Source organism: Mobula hypostoma, chromosome 13, assembly GCF_963921235.1.
Source record: "Mobula hypostoma chromosome 13, sMobHyp1.1, whole genome shotgun sequence".
Taxonomy (NCBI): Eukaryota; Metazoa; Chordata; class Chondrichthyes; order Myliobatiformes; family Myliobatidae; genus Mobula; species Mobula hypostoma.
Window position 1 is genome coordinate 38,715,270 of NC_086109.1, and position 19,571 is coordinate 38,734,840.

The 19,571-nt window shown below is 42.8% G+C and overlaps 1 protein-coding gene and 1 long non-coding RNA gene across 5 annotated transcripts in view; one reads left to right on the plus strand and one right to left on the minus strand.

Annotated features, from left to right (window-relative positions):
- LOC134355547 (uncharacterized) overlaps positions 1–19,571 on the plus strand; it is a 61,338-nt gene that overhangs the window by 16,192 nt on the left and 25,575 nt on the right. The window lies entirely within an intron of this gene.
- Positions 1–19,571, minus strand: part of lad1 (ladinin) — a 111,590-nt gene that overhangs the window by 5,489 nt on the left and 86,530 nt on the right. For both annotated transcript variants that reach the window (XM_063065560.1, XM_063065559.1), the window contains exon 10: positions 12,199–12,267. In XM_063065560.1, the coding sequence (XP_062921630.1) occupies positions 12,199–12,267 (69 nt within the window). The remainder of the gene's footprint in view (positions 1–12,198; positions 12,268–19,571) is intronic.

The window sequence follows — 19,571 nt, forward strand, 5'->3', positions numbered from 1 at the left end:
GAAGAGATTTTGTTCAACTAGCCTTTTAACTTCAATATTCCAGAACATCCAAAGATGTTGAAGTTCTCTCTGCTCAAAATCAAAAACTTTGAGACAAGGTCATAACCCTATGAGTGTCAAATCTTTGTCTAAATAATTAGCTTTCAATTACAGTGGAGGAAATGTTTGCAGAACAGAACAGAATTTGGGAAGCACAGTTCAGCTTACTTATGATACCATATCACAATGGAGACAGGCTAACTCCTATTGACATCAATGGATCTGGGGTTAAGAGGGTAAACAGCTTTAAGTTCCTCGGCATCCACATCACCGAGGACCTCACGTGGTCTGTACACACCAGCTGTGTGGTGAAAAAAGCACAACAGCACCTCTTTCACCTCAGACGGTTGAGGAAGTTTGGTATAGGCCCCCAAATCCAAAGAACTCACTACAAGAGCCCAACTGAGAGCATCCTGACTGGCTGCATCATTGCCTAATATGGGAACTGTACCTCCCTTAATCGCAGGATTCTGCAGAGAGTGGTTCGGACAGCCCAGCACATCTGTAAACACAAAATACTCTGCAGATGCTGGGATCAAGGCAACACTCACAACACACTGGAGGAATTCAGCAGGTCGGGCAGTATCCGTGGAAACGATGAGTCGACGTTTCGGGCCGGAACCCTTCGTCAGGACTGTAGAGGGAAGGAGCAGAGGCCCTATAAAGAAGGTGGGGGAGGGTGGGAAGGAGAAGGCTGGTAGGTTCCAGGTGAAAAACCAGTAAGGGGAAGATAAAGGGGTGGGGGAGGGGAAGCAGGGAGGTGATAGGCAGGAAAGGTGAAGAAAGAATAGGGGAAAACACAATGGGTAGTAGAAGGAGGCGGGACCATGAGGAGGTGATAGGCAGCTGGGGGAGGGGGCAGAGTGAAAGAGGGATAGAGGAAGGGGGGGGGGAGGGAATTACCGGAAGTTGGAGAATTCTATGATCATACCAAGGGGCTGGAGACTACTTAGACGGTATATGAGGTGTTGCACCTCCAACCTGAGTTTAGCCTCATCATGGCAGTAGAGGAGGCCATGTATGGTCATATCTGAATAGCTTCTACAAGCCCACTGACTCTCATAACTACCACAACTATACCTCTTCCCACCCCGCCACATGCAAAAATGCCATTCCCTATTCCCAGTTCCTCCATCTCTGCCGCATCTGCTCCATTCAAGGACACCTCAAATGTCCTCTTTCTTTAAGGATCGTGGTTTCCCTTCTACTGTCATCAACGATGCCCTCACCCGCATCTCCTCCATTTCCCGCACTTCGGCCCTCACCCCATCCTCCCGCCACCACAACAGGGACACAGTTCCCCTTGTCCTCACCTACCACCCCACCAGCCTCCAGATCCAACACATTATCCTCCGCAACTTCCGCCACCTTCAACAGGACCCCACCACTAAGCACATCTTTCCCTCTCCACCCCTCTCCGCTTTCCACAGGGATCGGTCCCTCTGCGACTCCCTGATCCACACTGTCCCTCCCCACGGATCTCCCACCCGGCACTTAGCCCTGTAAGCGCAAGTGCTACACCTGTCCTACACCTCCTCTCTTGGCACTATTCAGGACCCCAAACAACCCTTCCAGGTGAGGCAACACTTCACTTGTGAGTCTGTTGGGGTCATCTATTGCATCCGGTGCTCCCGGTGTGGCCTCCTCTACATCAGTGAAACCCGACGCAGATTGGGGGACTGCTTCGTCGAGCACCTCCACTCCATCCGCCACAACAGACAGGTTCTCCCGGTAGCCACCCACTTCAACTCTGCTTCCCATTCCCATTCATATATGTCCATACATGACCTCCTCTACTGCCATGATGAGGCTAAACTCAGATTGGAGGAGCAGCACCTCATATACCGTCTAGGTAGTCTCCAGCCCCTTGGTACGAACATAGAATTCTCCAACTTCTGGTAATTCCCTCCCCCCCCTTCCTCTATCCCTATTTCACTCTGCCCCTCCCCCAGCTGCCTATCACCTCCCTCATGGTTCCGCCTCCTTCTACTACCCATTGTGTTTTCCCCTATTCTTTCTTCAACTTTCCTGCCTATCACCTCCCTGCTTCCCCTCCCCCACCTCTTTGTCTTTCCCCTTACTGGTTTTTCACCTGGAACCTACCAGCCTTCTCCTTCCCACCCTCCCCCCACCTTCTTTATAGGGCCTCTGCCCCTTCCCTCTTCAGTCCTGATGAAGGGTTCCGGCCCGAAATGTCGACTCATCGTTTCCACGGATGCTGCCGACCTGCTGAGTTCCTCCAGCACATCTGTAGTTGTGAACTTCCCATGATTCAGGACATTTACAAAGACATGTGTGAAAAAAAGGGCCTGAAGAGTCACTGGGGACCCGAGTCACCCCAACCACAAACTGTTCCAGCTGCTATCGCCCGGAAACAGGCCAACAGGCTCCGGAATAGTTTCTCCCACCAAGCCATCAGACTGATTAACTCACACTGATCTGAGTGTATTTCTGTTACATTGACTGTTCTATTTGTTATAAATTACTATGATTACACATTTAGATGGGACGGAGATGTAATGTAAAGATTTTTACTCCTCATGTATGTGAAGGATGTAAGTCAAGAAATAAAGTCAATTGAATTCAATATTCTGTGCTTTGCATGTGCCCCTTTCATTATTGGAATACATCTTTTTATCACTTCATTAAAGTTTATTGCTTTAGGCAGCTAATAAATAATTGATCAATGGACACAAAATTAAAACATGGGTAAAGTGCTGTGTGTTTAACATATCATACACAACGATATTGATGCACATTTAATTGAAATCAGTGCCACGTTATAAGTGTTAGATATTTACATTTAGACATTTACATAACACTCATACAAAGACCTGGTTTGATGTGAGCATTTGCTTTGGAATGGGGGAGGAAACCACTTTGATCACAGGAGAATGTGAGGACGCCATCCAGATGGTATGGGAGATATGTTGCAAGTCTGGGTCAGTGGAGCTATAAGGCAGCAGCTCTAATTCTGGCACAGTTCTTAAAGCTGCTCTTGTATGACTTGGGCCAAGTATCCTGCTGATCAGGACACACACACATGCAAATTGCAGTAGCCGCTTATCATAAAGCTATCAATATTCAGTTGTTTTCTCATGGACCCCCTTGGTTGCACTCAGCAGCTTCTTTATTAGGTACACCTGTAAACCTGCTCATTAATGAAAAATTCTAGTCAGCCAATCATGTGGTAGTAGCTCAATGCATAAAAGCATGCTGACTTGGTCAAGAGGTTCAGTTGTGTTCAGACCAAAAATCAGAATGGGGAAGAAATGTGATCTAAGTGACTTTGAGTGTGGAATTATTGTTGATGGGAGAGGGGGGTGATTTGGGTATCTCAGAAACTGCTAACCTCCTAGGATTTTCACAGGTAACAGCCTCTGGAGTCTACGGGGAATGGTGCGGGAAACGAAAAGCAAGATCCAGTGAGTGCCAGCTCTGTGGGCAAAAATGGCTTGCTAATGAGACAGACAAGAAAATCTGCAGATGCTGCAGATCTAAGCAATACTAAATGCTGGAGGAACTCCACAGGCTGGGCAACAACTATTGAAAAGAGTAAGCGGTTGACATTTCAGGCTGAGATCCTTCATCAGGACTGGAAAAAATGATAAGTTAAAGCAAGAAGGTGGGGGGGGGGGACGTTCAGGAAGAAATACAATATGGTAGGTGATAGGTAAACTGAGAGGGGAGAGGGGTGAAGTAAAGATCTAGGAAGTTGATAGGTGAAAGAGATGAGGGGCTGGAGAAGGAAGGATCTGGATGAAAAAGATACAGGGCAGATACTCTCTTCTCCAGCCCTTTATCTCTTTCACCTATCGATTTTGCAGCTCTTTCACCTCTTCACAGCCATCTGTGGCAATAGATTCCACAGATCCACCACCCTCTGGCACCCTCCTTCTAAACTCCAGCAAGTATAGGCCCAGAACCATCAAATGGCCCTCACCCATTAACCCTTTCATTCTCAGGATAATTCTTATGAACTTCCTTTTGACCCTCTCCAGTGCCAACATATCCTTTCCTAGCTAAGCGACACAAAACTACTCATGTTAGGAGTTTGAAAAGATTTAGTATGTCACCAAAAACTTTAACACACTTCTATAGGTGTACAGTAGAGGGCATTTGAACTGGTTTGTTACAGTCTGATATGGAGGTGTCAACACACTGAATTGTAAGAGGATACTGAGGGTTCTAGGCTCAGTCAGCACCATCATAGGTACAGCAGTCCCCACCAGAGGATACCTTCAAGAGGCAACACCTCAAGATGTGGTATCCATCGTTAAGAACCCAATCACACAGTACATGCCCTTTTCTCATTACTTTCATCAGGGAGGAAGCACAGGAGCCTGAAGACTCACACTCAATGATTCAGAAATATCTTCTTCCTCCTTCACCACCATCAGGTTTCTGAATGATCTGACAAACCCATTAATAGTCTCATTATTCCTTTTGTACTATTTGTACTAGTTATTTTGTAATTTATAGTATTTTGTCTTTGCACTGTACTGCTGCAAAACAATAAACTTCATGTCATATGAAGTTTTACAATGAAAAAAAATTTGATTCGAATTATTACTTTGGAAACCATAAGATTTTAAAGAATTTTGTACTTGGGGTTAAACTTTTTGTTTCAATAGCTTGGCTACCTCCACAATCTGTAGCTTTATTCTAATCACCATTTTGAAATGCAATAGGTTTAATAAATTTGCAAGTAAGCAGATCACACAAAATGCTGGGCCAAAATGTCAACTGTACTTTTTTTCCATAGATGCTGCCTGGCCTGCTGAGTTCCTGCAGCATTTTGAGTTGTGTCGCTCGGATTTCCAGCACCTGCAGATTTTCTCTTGTTTGTCAGTTGCATTTCACAGAGTCTTAGAGCACTACAGCACAGAATCAAGCCCTTCAGCCCATCTAGTACATTCCAAAATATTATTCTGTATAGTTCCATTGATCTGAACCTAGACAACAACCTTCTATACCCTTCCCATCAAAGTATCTATCCAAATTTCTTTATTGTAAAAATCAAACCCTCATCCACCAGTTTTGCTGACAGTCCATTCCACACTGTCACAACACTCTGAGTGAAGAAGTTTCCCTTAATGTTCCCCTTAAACATTTCCATTTTCACCTTTAATCCATGACCTCTTGTTCTAGTCTCATCCAACCCCAGTGGAAAGGTTTGCTTGCATTTTTATTTTGTATGCCAAACTCTGCCAGAGCCTTGGCGAATACTTTTTCAAATGGTTGTCTTGGAGGAAAGATTCTGTGAGTGGTCCCCCATGCCCTTCTCACAGCGCAGTTTTTTTTTACGAGGCTGAGTTGCGAGCTCAACACTCAACCTGGCGTGGATGGGAAGCGTGCCAGGGAGTGGCCCAACTAGGTTCGAACTCGGAACCCTTCATTCCGGAGTCCAGCACTGATGTCACTGCTCCACCAGCCAGCTGCTTGCATATACACCTCAAAATTTGTTTACTTTTGTCAAATCTCCCGTCATTCTCCTACCCTCCAGGGAATAAAGTGCTAATCTATTCAATATTTCCCTTTAATTTAGGTCGGTAGGTCGTCAAGTCCTGCCAACATCCTTGTAAATTTTCTCTGTACCTTTTCAATCTTATTGATATCTCTTGTGTAGGTAGATGACTAGCACTGCACACAATACTCCAAATTAGGCCTCAGCAATGTTTTATACAACTTATACATAAATCTCAACTCCTGTACTCAACAGTTTGTTTTACGAAAGCCAATGAGAAGAAAGCTATCTTTAAAAATCTTTCATGATTCTTTTTGTAACTATAACACTCTGCTCCACCAAGATGTATATGGCGGCTCATGCTATGACTGCCAGACAGGTTGACACCTGCCAGCAAATTACATCAGAAAAATACGTTCATGGATAAAGGTTGCTAGATCATGATGGATAGCGTTTTTTCCACAATTAGTGATTAGCATTGTGACTTCACCACTGAGCCCAAATCTAGGTGAGTGCATCAACTTGCCTAAAGGTTAGAAATCTTGTTGGTTGTCTGTTTTCTTGGGATACACTTTTACAGTAACCTTTAGCAAGTGAAGTGATAAGAGTGAATTAAACTATGATATGCATGCTTTTGTTCAAGTTTCGTTAGTAAAACTCATCAATTGTCAAGTCAGAATGTTGAAGAATTGGTGGGAAGGTGGACTTCTGCTTCTTCTCTGTCTTGTTTTACAGCGGTTGGCACCCAGTTTAATGTTGCATTATTGCCACCTTCTGCTCTGGAGTGTGCATTAGATTTACAGTCTAAATCCCTTCACCCAATCATACACACACACACACATACCCTAACCTACACTTTATCCTCCCATCTTTGGCCATCCTAGTACCCTATTCCTGCTTATCCATCATATCCAATAAAAAAAACCCTGTATCCCTTAAGAAAGCTAAAAATACCCTGACCTGTGCTCTCTCACCCATGCCCAGCAACCCTATTAGTGTGAATTCCTGCACCCTCAATTCCCTTAGATTGATTATCATCATCTATATCTGTATCCTATACTTCCTGCAACTCAGAACTACATGTTCTACTGACTCCTCTTCCTGACGTTCCTCACACAATCCTGTCTGGTGTTTCCCTATCATTTTCAGTGTTTTGTTTAATGCACAGTGCCCCAGCCTTAACCTAGTCCACACAGTTTCCTCTCTTTTGTATCCGCTCAGTCTGTCAGTCAGTGGGTGCCGTCCCAAATCCGGGGTTGGCAGCTATGCACCTCCGTCTTCTTTGATCTTGCAATAGCACCGAGTACAGCCTCTCCTCCAGTTTGTCCTCGCTGGCCGCCGCCCCCGCCAAATTTGAGCCTGAGGCCGGATCGGCCCCCAGCCACAGACACTTCTTCGAGCTCGGCCCTTCCTCAGGCAGAGTCCTTGGGCAGGTCCAGGCACACGGTGCAGCGCCCAAGTTCATCATGTCTCTTCTGACTAAGTGCATAGCATACAATTCGTAGATACATAGTGAGGCTTTAATCTCTTCCATGGAAGATGGCCTTTGGTTCACAAGGAGCTCTTCCACCCTTTGTCAGGTTTTGTTTTTTTTAGTCCTGCTGGGTGTCCTCACACCCTCCTGTATCCACTACCTACCCTAGTACCTTTTGTATTTGATATAAATGCCTTCCTTTCCCCTCCCTGTCCCATCTTTCTTGCCACATTTGGTTGATTTTCTTCCCAGATTACACACTTAACCTCTGCTTTACTGACACTAATGTGCATTTCTATATTTTCTTTCTTTAACGACCTCTTTAGGAAGGTGGATTTAAGACCCAGGATCAGACAAGGTGGTAATAAATTAAAAGCCATCCGTAAAGTCTACTGTTGGTATTAATTTTGTTATTTTGTAATGTTTTGAAATAACGTTCAATCAACCGTGCATTGGGCATAACAGATTTGTGCTTAACTAGCAAAGAGTAAATATTAATAATATTCACATGAAAACCTTCACATTACATACTATTTATAATGATGAGTCACTGGAGGAAAAAGAACCTTGTTTTTTGGAAATAACTTGCACTGTTACACTTGTTATTGCCTAATCACACTTTTGGCACCCACCTGTGTGATGTCATGTTCCCTTGAAGTTGAGCCAAGCATTATGCATTCCCATGGGATCAGATTTTAGCAATAGCCAATCAGGTTAAGGTCCACCCAAGCCTTGGGATACATGCTGTGTTGCTGTAGAAAAGTTGTCCATAATGTACAAAGAATACATAATATATAAAATACGTAAATAAGCAGACAATTTTCTGCTCAAACATAATTGGAAAGTATGTTATGGATCATAAAAGGAATTAGCTTCAACTTTACGAGGTATCTAACAAGTGTTTATCAAAATCACCTGGAGGGAGCTTTGGCACAACGGGCCTAGGCAGAAACGGGCGAGGCAAAGTAGGTTTGGTTTTCAATTTTTCCTGTTATTTGAGGAAAGAGGGAAGTATGAGTGTGAGGGCAGCTTGTTGTTCTCGGTGTCGGATGTGGGAGATCCTGGAGTCTCCAAGCCTCCCGGACGTCCACATCTGCACCAGGTGCGCTGAGCTGCAGCTCCTAAGGGACCGTGTTAGAGAACTGGAGCTGCAGCTCGATGACCTTCGTTTGGTCAGGGAGAGTGAAGAGCTGATAGAGAGAAGTTACAGGCAGGTGGTCACACCGGGGACACAGGAGGCGGACAACTGGGTCATGGTTAGGAGGGGGAAGGGGAAGTGTCAGGTACTAGAGAGTACCCCAGTGGCTGTGCCCCTTGACAATAAGGTGGGGGTGGTGACAGCTTACCTGGGGGAAGTAACAGTGCCCGTGCCTCCGGCACAGAGTCCGGCCCTGTAGCTCAGAAGGGTAGGGAAAGGAAGAGGAGGGCAGTAATAATAGGGGACTCGATAGCTAGGGGGTCAGATAGGCGATTCTGTGGACGCAGTCAGGAGACCCGGATGGTAGTTTGCCTCCCTGGTGCCAGGGTCTGGGATGTTTCTGATCGCATCCAAGATATCCGGAAGTGGGAGGGTGAGGAGCCAGAGGTCATGGTACGTATAGGTACCAATGACATAGGTAGGAAAAGGGAAGAGGTCCTGAAAGGAGAATATAGGGAGTTAGGAAGGGAGTTGAGAAGAAGGACCGTAAAGGTAGTAATCTCACAATTACTGCCTGTGCCACGGGACAGTGAGAGTGGAATGAGGTGGAGGATAAATGCGTGGCTGAGGGATTGGAGCAGGGATTCAAGTTTTTTGATCATTGGGACCTCTATTGGCACAGGTGTGACCTGTACAAAAAGGATGGGTTGCACTTGAATCCTAGAGGGACAAATATACTGGCTACCAGGGGGACTTTAAACTAGAATCGTTTGGGGAGTGGGAATCAAATTGAAGAGATGAGGAGAGGGGAGGTTGGTTCACAGGTAGAGAGAGCTGGTAGACAGTGTGTGAGGGAGGATGGGCAGGGGACAGAGAACGGGAGCACTCAGACCGAAGATGTAGGGGAGAAGGAAGAAAAAGATAACAAAGTTGTTTGCACCATTAGGGATAAACAGAGAGTAAGAGGTGGAGAGTTTCTTAAATGCATCTATTTTAATGCTAGGAGCATTGTAAGGAAGGTGGATGAGCTTAGAGCATGGATTGATACCTGGAAATATGATGTTGTAGCTATTAGTGAAACATGGTTGCAGGAGGGGTATGATTGGCAATTAAATATTCCTGGATTTCATTGCTTCAGGTGTGATAGAATCAGAGGGGCAAGAGGGGGAGGTGTTGCATTGCTTGTCAGAGAAAATATTACAGCGGTGCTTTGGCAGGATAGATTAGAGGACTCGTCTAGGGAGGCTATTTGGGTGGAATTGAGGAATGGGAAAGGTGTAGTAACACTTATAGGAGTGTATTATAGACCACCTAATGGGGAGCAAGAATTGGAGGAGCAAATTTCTAAGGAGGTAGCAGATATTTGTACTAAGCACAGGGTTGTGATTGTGGGAGATTTTAATTTTCCAAACACAGACTGGGAAACCCATTCTGTAAAAGTGCTGGATGGTTTGGAGTTTGTAAAATGTGTGCAAGATAGATTTTTGCAGCAATACATAGAGGTACCAACTAGAGAAGGGGCAGTGTTGGATCTCCTGTTAGGGAATGAGTTAGGTCAGGTGACAGAGGTATGTGTTGGGGAGCACTTCGGGTCCAGTGATCACAATGCCATTAGTTTCAATATAATTATGGAGAAGGATAGGACTGGACCCAGGGTTGAGATTTTTGATTGGAGAAAGGCTAACTTTGAGGAGATACGAAAAGATTTAGAAGGAGTGGATTGGGACAATTTATTTTATGGGAAGGACGTAATAGAGAAATAGAGGTCATTTAAAGGCGAAATTTTGAGGGTACAGAATCTAGAATGTTGCCTGGGTTTCATCTCCTAAGTTACAGAGAAAGGTTGAACAAGCTGGGTCTTTATTCTTTGGAGCTTAGAAGGTTGAGGGGGGACTTGATTGAGGTGTTTGAAATTATGAGGGGGATAGATAGAGTTGACATGGATAGGCTTTTTCCATCGAGAGTGGGGGAGATTCAAACAAGAGGGCATGAGTTGAGAGTTAAAGGGCAAAAGTTTAGGGGTAACATGTGGGGGGAACTTCTTTACTCAGAAAGTGGTAGCTGTGTGGAATGAGCTTCTGGCAGAAGTGGTTGAGGCAGGTTCGATGTTGTCATTTGAAGTTAAATTAGATAACTATATGAACAGGAAAGGAATGGAGGGCTATGGGCTGAGTGCAGGTCGGTGGGACTAAGTGAGAGTAAGAGTTCGGCATCGACTAGAAGGGCCGAGATGACCTGTTTCCGTGCTGTAATTGTTAAATAGTTATATGGTTATATGGGAGTCACTGCTCAGGTAGAGTGCTTGACAAAGCCACTCTACCTGAATAGGCAATATCAGATTAACAAGAGCTCCAGGAATCGTAGTTCAGAAGGTGGGGCCAGGGTCCCATTCAGTGTTCAATAGTTCAACTTAATATCAGAGAATATATACAGTATACAGTCTGAATGTCATTTTCCACTAGAATCCAGAAACAATGAGAAAATAATTTCAATATACAGTACTTGGGAAGCTCAATTAGATGACCTACCATTACTGTACATTAACTCAATTTGTAGTATCTAAAATCTGTAGATGGACATTCACACAATCCATATGGAATGCCTGTGATCTGCATGTGAAAGTTCAGATGCAGAATATAGCACATTCAATAATATGGCTCCACCACCAAGGTAGGTGACATTGGCAAATAATTTCTTTAACAAAACGAAATAATAGAAGATCTCTCCTGATCCAGAAGCGTTCATGTAAAGAGAAAATTAATCAAAAGCTTGGGTCAATGACTCTTTACTAGGGTCCTGGTACCTGACCTGAAACATTGACTAGCTATAAACATAAGAGATTCTGCAGATAGAAAGATAGAAACATAGAAAACCTACAGCAGAATACAGGCCCTTTGGCCCACAAAGCTGTGCCAAACATGTCCTTACTTGAGAAATTACCCAGGGTTACCCATAGTCCTCTATTTTTCTGAGCTCCATATACCTGTCCAGGAGTCTATATAGTTTCCATGTGTTTTAGCCATGATCTTATTGGAGAAACTTGTTTTCTATCCCTTCTGCTGTGCTATGCGTACTTCTCCAACAAGCCTTAAATGAGCCTTTCTCATCAAACAGTTTTCAGAAAATCTATTTACAAAATATCTGCATAATACTGTTATCTTTTCAGGCAATCATGGCTTATTCCAAATACCACCACTAAAATCTCTGACAATATTGCAATAATCAATGATGATGCAATTTAAATGATTTTTAAGTTTATTTCATTATTATAATTGAGTTTAACTGCACCATAAATATATTGCATGAATGAAAGTTTTAGAACATCAATTATCCAACGTCAGTTAGAAATTCTGCATGTTATAAGAGAATAGGAAAGAACATTGATGTGGCACCCGATTATATTCTCTCCCTTATTTATTTCTTTATATCATTCTGTACATTTTCCGGTTTTTTTTAGAATAATTCCTTTTTTACGCTTTTCTCTTATATATTCTGTTCTACACATTTCACTTCCACAAACATTCATAAACAAAGCATGCAAAGCATTTCACAAAAAGTGCTGGTGGAACGCAGCAGGCCAGGCAACATCTATAGAAGAAGTGCAGTCGACGATTCCTGAGGAAGGGTTTCGGCCTGAAACGTCGACTGTACTTCTTCCTATAGATGCTGCCTGGCCTGTTGTGTTTCACCAGCATTTTCTGTGTGTTGTTTGAACTTCCAGTATCTGCAGATTTCCTCGTGTTTGCACATGCAAAGCATTTATTCTATTTTCCCTGTATCTTAATCACACACAATTAAACTTGCTCCTGTATTTCCCAAGTTGCTTTTTATCATGCTTCTCATTAATAATCCTTCATTTGGTTTATAACATACAATGGATATTATGAAATACATTTTCTGGGAATAAATTTGTGAAACCAGTTTACCTTGTCAATGACTGCAGGCTAAAGAATATTGACTGAGGTTTTAAATATCAAGGTGTAATTATCTACTGGAGAAGTGTTCACTATTATTTCAACAACAATGGATATCTGAAACATAGATACATGTGGTACTTCAATGGAATTTCAATTTCATTACCTTTTGTACAGAATCAGCTTTGTTCTCCCAGAGGCTCCGTTTACTAGCTACATCACCTGGTCGAATATCCTAAAAACAAAAATAATACCTTTTTTATCTTGTGGAACCAGTGCACAAAGACTTCGCTTTATTATTATTGGGAGAACAAAATTACTCATTATTAATGAATTAAAACCATAAGTTATAGGAACAAAATTAGGTCATTCAGCCCATTGAATCTTCTCCACAATTCCATCATGGTTGGATATTATCCCTCTCAATCTTTTTCTCTTGCCTTCTCCCTGCAACCTTCAATGCCCTTACTAAGCAACAAACTATCAACCTCCACTTTAAGTATACTCAATGACATGGCCTCCACAGCTATCCGTAGCAATGAATTCCACATATTCACCGATCTCTGGCTAAAGAAATTCGTTCTCATCTCTTTTCTAGGAGGATGTTTTTCTATTCTGTGCCCTCTGATTCTAGGGGTCCTCCACTATAGGGAACATCCTGCCCACATTCACTTCTTCTAGACCTTTCATTATTCAATAGATTTCAATGAGAACCGCACACCCCGCCCCCCCCCCGCCGCCACAATTCTTCTGAGTTACAGCAAATACAGGCCCAGAACCATCAAATGTTCCTTATACATTAACCCTTTAATACCTGGGATAATTCTCGTGAACCTCCTCTGGACCCTCTCCAATCCTTTCTTAGATAAGGGGCCCAAAAACAATCACAATATTCCAAGTGTAGTCCAACCAATGCCTTATAGCCTCAGTAGAATTCATATTTGATGTTCTACTGCATCTGTGGATAGTGAAGCAGACTTACCTTTTCAAGGTCCAAGACCTTCCACTACAGCTGAACAGAAGGCAGCAGAAGTTTGTCAATCTGTGGGGTTGCAAGCCTCACACGCTGATTTCACTTCATTTTCAGTTTTGCCAATATGTCTCTGACCTGAAACACTGACTCTTTCTCTCATCAATATTGGCCTGACCTGCTGAGTGTTTCCAGCATTTGTTTTACATATCCCTCATCTGCAGTTCTATTTTTTAAATCTTTCCTTATGTATTAAGCTGCCTTTTAAACTTTTCCAGGAGATTTAGCATGTGAAAATTTGTGGTTACAGGCAGATGTTTTGTTTCGTAGCTTCAGATTCCAATTAGTTTTTTTCTCACTGAAGCAAATTTGGCACTTGAAAAACTCAATGCCTATTTCTCTTTTCAGCACACTTCCCACCATCTCGGTCCAGGGCTATGTCTTTCTCTTCCCAGGCCGGACGCGGATCATGGTGTGTTGTGTTCTGCATGGATGACACTGTGGCCCAAAAGAGCCATGAGGATCTAGGTCACCGGTGTCAGTGGTCTGGTCAGTCTAGAAATCGAAGGGAAAAGGTCAAAGTCCTGGGGTGAAGTCCAAATTTGGAGGCCTGACGTCTGCGAGTCTGAGAATCCGGGGATGAGAACTGGAGGCCTGGAGGCAGACTGTCCTCGGGTTTGAGGCCCAGCTCTGCATATGTGTGGGAGGGATGGGAAAAGGGCTTGTTTTGCTGTTATTGTTGATGTTATTTGTTGTTGTTCTGTGGAACATTATGGGCATGCTTCATTGGCTCCAGAAAGTGTGGTAACACTTGTGAGTTGCCCCTAGAACATCATTAGTGTGCTGGCTGTTAATGCAAACAATGTATTTCACTGTCTGTTTCAATGTACGTGAGATAAATAAATGTAAATCAGCTATATAAACTTCACCATCCCATTCATAATGAATCTTAAAGTATAACGCCATCAAAATGCAGGAGTTGCAGCTGTCTGTAGCGTATGTAATTGTATAAGAAAGTTGAATACAAATAATGTTCACTGCCTTCTTGCAAGAAATGGAAGTCAACATGGAACAATTCAGTCACCAACGTAGAACTACTGGAAAACTAGACTTGTAAATAAACTTCCATATTGTGGTCCCAATTGAAATAGTTTTTGGAATGTAATGAAATAAAATGGTGCTATATGGAGCTGTTAATTTGGTTCGGTAGTGAGGGAAGGAAGAACTTTCTCATGGGTCATCACGCCAAATGGCTTTAACTATCATTCCATTTCTGAAACTGCACTTCAGTTAATCTTTATGCTCTTTGATTTGTATGAAATCCTATTCCAATGATATAGATCTATGACAGGTTGTGCAACGTAAAGTACAACATGCTGCGATATGCTTCATTTCAAGGAGTAAGCAGTAATTTTTGTGCGTTTGCTGAATGCTGTGTGAGAAGAAATATGCAGAGGTGTCATAATATCTATTTAGTTTAGTTTATCATTGTTGCTGGATCAAAATCTCCACCACAGTAAAGATGAACAATTCAGGACTGCTTGAAAACAGTTTCCCTTGCATTATGTCAGCAGTGAAGCTTCCAGTAATCATATATTGCATATGTTTAACTCTTTCATTCCTTATCACAATATGGGAACAGGACCTTCAGGCCACCAGGTCCATATAAACTATCTACAATAATCCCATTTGCCACACCACCCCATAAACTACCCTGGATTCTCTTGCATAAGTCTTGCACCCTATAAACTACCCTATATTCACCTACACCTGGTGAGGGTGGGTGGCTATAACCTACCAGTGAGCACAGGTAGAGAAATCAGAGCATTCCGAAGAAGCAGTGTAGTCACAGGGAGGAGGGGGTCTCTCCGCACAGACAGAGGCACTATTCTTGTGCCATTCTAAATATTCTTTAAAAAAAACTCATGGGGAAAAGATTATCCTGGGAATTAGCAAACATTCGAGAAATAGAATACTTTCTGTTTTAAAGGACACCCAGTCAAAGGAAATTCATTGTTGCCCATAATGTTGTGGAGAAAGTCACTTGTCCTGACCCAATGGGGAGCAAAACTACAACCACATAGATCATAGACATAGGAGCAGAATTAGGCCACTCAGCCTATCAAGTCTGCTCCACCATTCCATCACGGCCAATTTATTATCCCTCTAAGTCCCATTCTCCTGTCTTTTCCCTAAAACCTTTGACCTCCTGACTATCCAGGAAGCTATCATCTTCCACGGTAAGCACACCCAGTGACTCGGCCTTCACAAACATCTGTGGCAATGAATTTCACAGCTTCACTACCCTCTTGCTAAAAAAAAATTCCTCCTCATCTCTGTTCTAAAGGGATGTCCTTCTATTTTGAGGTAGTGCTCTCTGGTCCTAGACTCCCTCACTACAGGAAACATGCTCTCGACAACCACACAATCTAGGCCTTTCAATATTCAACAGATTTCAAGTAGATCCCCCCTCAATCTACTAAACTCCAGCAAGTACAGGTCCAGAGCCATCAAACACTCCTCATACTTTAACCTTTCATTCCTGGGATCATTTGCATGAACCTCCTCTTGACAGTCTCCAATGCCAGCACATCTTTTCTTAGATAAGGGACAGAAAATTACTCACATTACTCCAAGTGCGGTCTGACCAATACCTTCTAAGGACTCCACATTATATCCTTGCTTTTATATTCTAGTCCTCTCAAAGTGAATGCTAACATTGTATTTGCCTCCCTTACCCTCGACTCAACTTGCAAGTTAACCTTGAGGGAATCCTAGACCATAAGATACAGGAGCAGAAATGTGCCATTCGGCCCATTGAGTCTGCTCCACCATTCAATCATGGGCTGATCCAATTCTTCCAGTCATCTCCACTCCTCTGCTTTCTCCCCATACCCTTTAATGCCCTGGCTAATCAATAACTTATCTATCACTGCCTTAAATGCACCCAATGATTTGGCCTCCACAGCCACTCATGGCAACAAATTCCACAGATTTATCACCCTCTGACTAAAGTAATTTCTCCTTATTTCTGTTCCAAATGAACGTTCTTCAATCCTGAAGTCCTGCATGCTTGTCCTAGACCCACTCAACCATGGGAAGTAACTTTACCATATCTAATCCGTTCAGGACGTTTAACATTCGGAATGTTTCTATGAGACAAATTCTCTCTCTTGAGGTCCAGTACTGGCCTGGTTTTCCCAATCCACTTCCATGTTAAAATCCCCAACGATTATCATGACATTGCCCTTCTGACGTGCCTTTTCTATCTCCTGCTATAATTTGTAATCCACATCCCAGCTGCTGCTTGGAGGCCTGTATACAACTGCCATTAGGTTCCTTTTACCCTTGCCATTTCTTAACTCAACCCATAGAGACTCTACACCTTCTGATTCTATGTCATTCCTTCTAATGATTTAATATTATTTCTTATACACATGGCCACACCACCCCCTCTGCTGACTAACTTATCTTTCCAATACACCGTATATCCTTGAACATTCAGCTCCCAATGGCAGCCACCCTTTAGCCAAGTTTCAGAGATGGCGACAATGTCATACTTGCTAATCTGTAGCTGAAATTCGAGGTTGTCCATTTTATTTCTTATGCTGTGTGCATTGAAATATAACACTTTCAGTCCAGTATTTCCTGCTTTCTGTTTTAAATGCACCATACGTCTATTGCCATGTAACGCATCCCACTGGCTGTGGTTATGCCTCATCTCCTGCCTATCCTTTCTATTATCTCTGTTGTATACTATTTTTGATTTATTTCTGTTTTCCCCTTCCACAGTCCTATCCAACGGCGGCGCTAAGGTGGTGCTAGCTGGTGCTATAGCCCCAGCGTAGCACCACCAAGAAATTTACTGAAATTTCACATACAAATTGCAGCTGCTTTACTTTCTCTGTATAGTTTTGAATACAGCTTGTTTCTCCAGTTGATCTACCGAAAAAGCACCCCTGATTACCATAGCACCCACGCAGCAATAAAGTTATAAACTCTGTCAGATCCACTCTACACTTCTGCTTATTCGTTCGTTGTCAATGTCTTGCCGTTGCTGTCCTCAGAACAGTTAAGCTGATCTAAGATCATTTAAGGTGGTGATGTCGCTCACTCACACTCTCACTAGTAGCAGCACTAACCTCAAAATTCCTTGATACAGCTCCAAAAGTAAATAAGGCTCTGTGGTTAAAAAGCTAGGGTGATACACTTCCTATTTTTGAGTAGCTACTGCCTATCAGGGAATTTGACACCTGGCTTTGTTTTTCCATTATAATTCTCTAAGAGTGAAGGCAAATATTAGTAGAATTTGCAAAAATTAATCACAGTGAGATTAGCCTAACCAGGCTGAAAAACAATAGCCTCAATTCACTCAAGAACAACCAGATTGTGCTAAATCTATTCCCATTGAACCATGTTATGTTGAGGGCCATCACTCAATCTGCTGTCTTTCTCCTCACTTCTTTCTGTGACTCCCTACAATCTCAAAGAAAATCTTTCATGTGGCTAGACTGTAGTATTATATGCTGAACTCAAGCTTATAGTTATCTCAGTTTTGAAACTAAGTTCATTCAGGCTGCTGCTGATCTCTTCCACATCTCAGTGCTACATTTGGAATGTCACACAAAATCCATACCAAGGTAGAAAGGACTCCATTTATTTTTCCTTCAAGTCCCAACTTCAAACAGTGTGGACATACTGTAGAAATTTGCCTGCATTTCCCAAATATTCCAAGACAGCCTCATGTCCTTACAAAGTCCTTCTTGGCAAGAGAACTTGGATACATATTTGCTGTGGCAGACCAGGTTGGCAATGCTAATTCTCCATCTAAACTTGCCCTTTGCCTGGTTAGTCCTTGCTCCTTGTCCTGTCCCTAATCTAATTTCCCCAGAAGTTCACACCCATTCTGCAGTTCTTGGGAGTTCACTGTTTACACACCCTAACAATAAAACAGTCGCTAGCTTGGCTGATCAAAACAATCTCTTCTGATGACATACTCTACTCTACTGGTTTATGACACATAAATTAAAAATTCTAGACACAGACAATCCAAGCAGTTTCACTTATTTTCACTCCACCCTTATGTTGGTTTGTAGACAGCCGAACAGCCCCGGAAGTCCTGAAGGACATGTTGCACCATTCTAAAATAATGCCAAGGTTAGTGGTAGCAGGCACACTACACCCTACACAGGCAGGTTTAAACTCTTAGTCTGGCTTTGCTTTTCAACTCTCCTCCCGTTCCTTAAGTTGCAACACTCCCTGTAGCTGGAAAAGGGTAGACTAACAGGAAGGATGAGATCTAGGTGGCTCTGTGGTTGAAGGAGTCACCTATTAATATAAAAGTGCTCTATCTGCTAATCTATTCCAGGCCACCAGAGAGAACTTTGAGCCAACCCTTTCATTTTGACCATACCTAGATGACTGACGTGTACTGTTGCTCCTCCAACACTTTAGCTCTCAGCCTGGATGGTACAACAATTCTCAATTCCCAAATAAGCCAACCCTGCTTAAGGGCAAGTACATTCCAGCCCTGTTAAAAATTGGAGTTTCTGCTGCACATTCCAGCCATTTTGGGTGGTCATGTAGACCTGAGACAGTGTGAGCTCTTTTCTGGTTTCCCTTTGTCAAGTAATGACCTCTCAAAAATCGATAGATTCTGGCATTGTTCCAAAGGACTGGAAAATTGCAAATGTCATTCCACTCTTTAAGAAAGGAGAAGAAAATAGAGGGCTATGGGTAACACCAGGTAATTTCTAAGGTAAGGACATGTTTTGCACACCTTTGTGGGCTGAAGGTCCTGTATTGTGCTTTAGGTTTTCTATGTTCTATGTTTCTAAAGGAGGACGGCAGAAGAGAGGAAATTATAGGCCTGTTAGCCTGACCTCAGCAGTTGGGAAGATTGCAGAGTTGATTCTTAAGGATTTGGTTTTGAGCTTCTTGGAGGCGCATGATAAAATAAGCCAAAGTCAGCATGTTGGAATTCTGCTGGAATTCTTTGAGGAAGTAACAATGAGGATCGACAAAGGAGAATCAGTGGCTGTTGTTTATTTGTTTTTTCTGAAGGCCTTTGACAAAATGCCGCAGATAGGATTGTTTTAACAAGATAAGAGCCCATGTTATTACAGGAAAAATACTAGCATGAATAGAGCATTGGCTGATTGACAGCTGTCAAAGAGTGGGAATAAGGGAGCCTTTTCTGATTGACTGCTAGTGACTAGTGGTGTTCCACAGAGATCAGTGTTTGGACCTCTTCTTTTACACAGTATATCACTGATTTGGATAAAGAAATTAATGGCTTTATGGCCAGGTTTATAGATGATACCAAGATAGCGGAGGGGCAGGTCGTGTTGAGAAAGCAGAGAGGGACTAAGAGAGATTGGGAGGGTCGGAAAAAAAGTTTCAGATGGTATACGGTATAAGGAAGTGTATAAGTCATGCACTTTGGTCGAAGAAATAAAAGCATAGACTCTTTTCTAAATGAGGAGAAAATTCAAAATTCTGAGCTGCAAAGGGACTTGGGAGTTCATGTGTAGGATTCCTTAAAGGTTAATTTGCAGACTGAGTCAGTG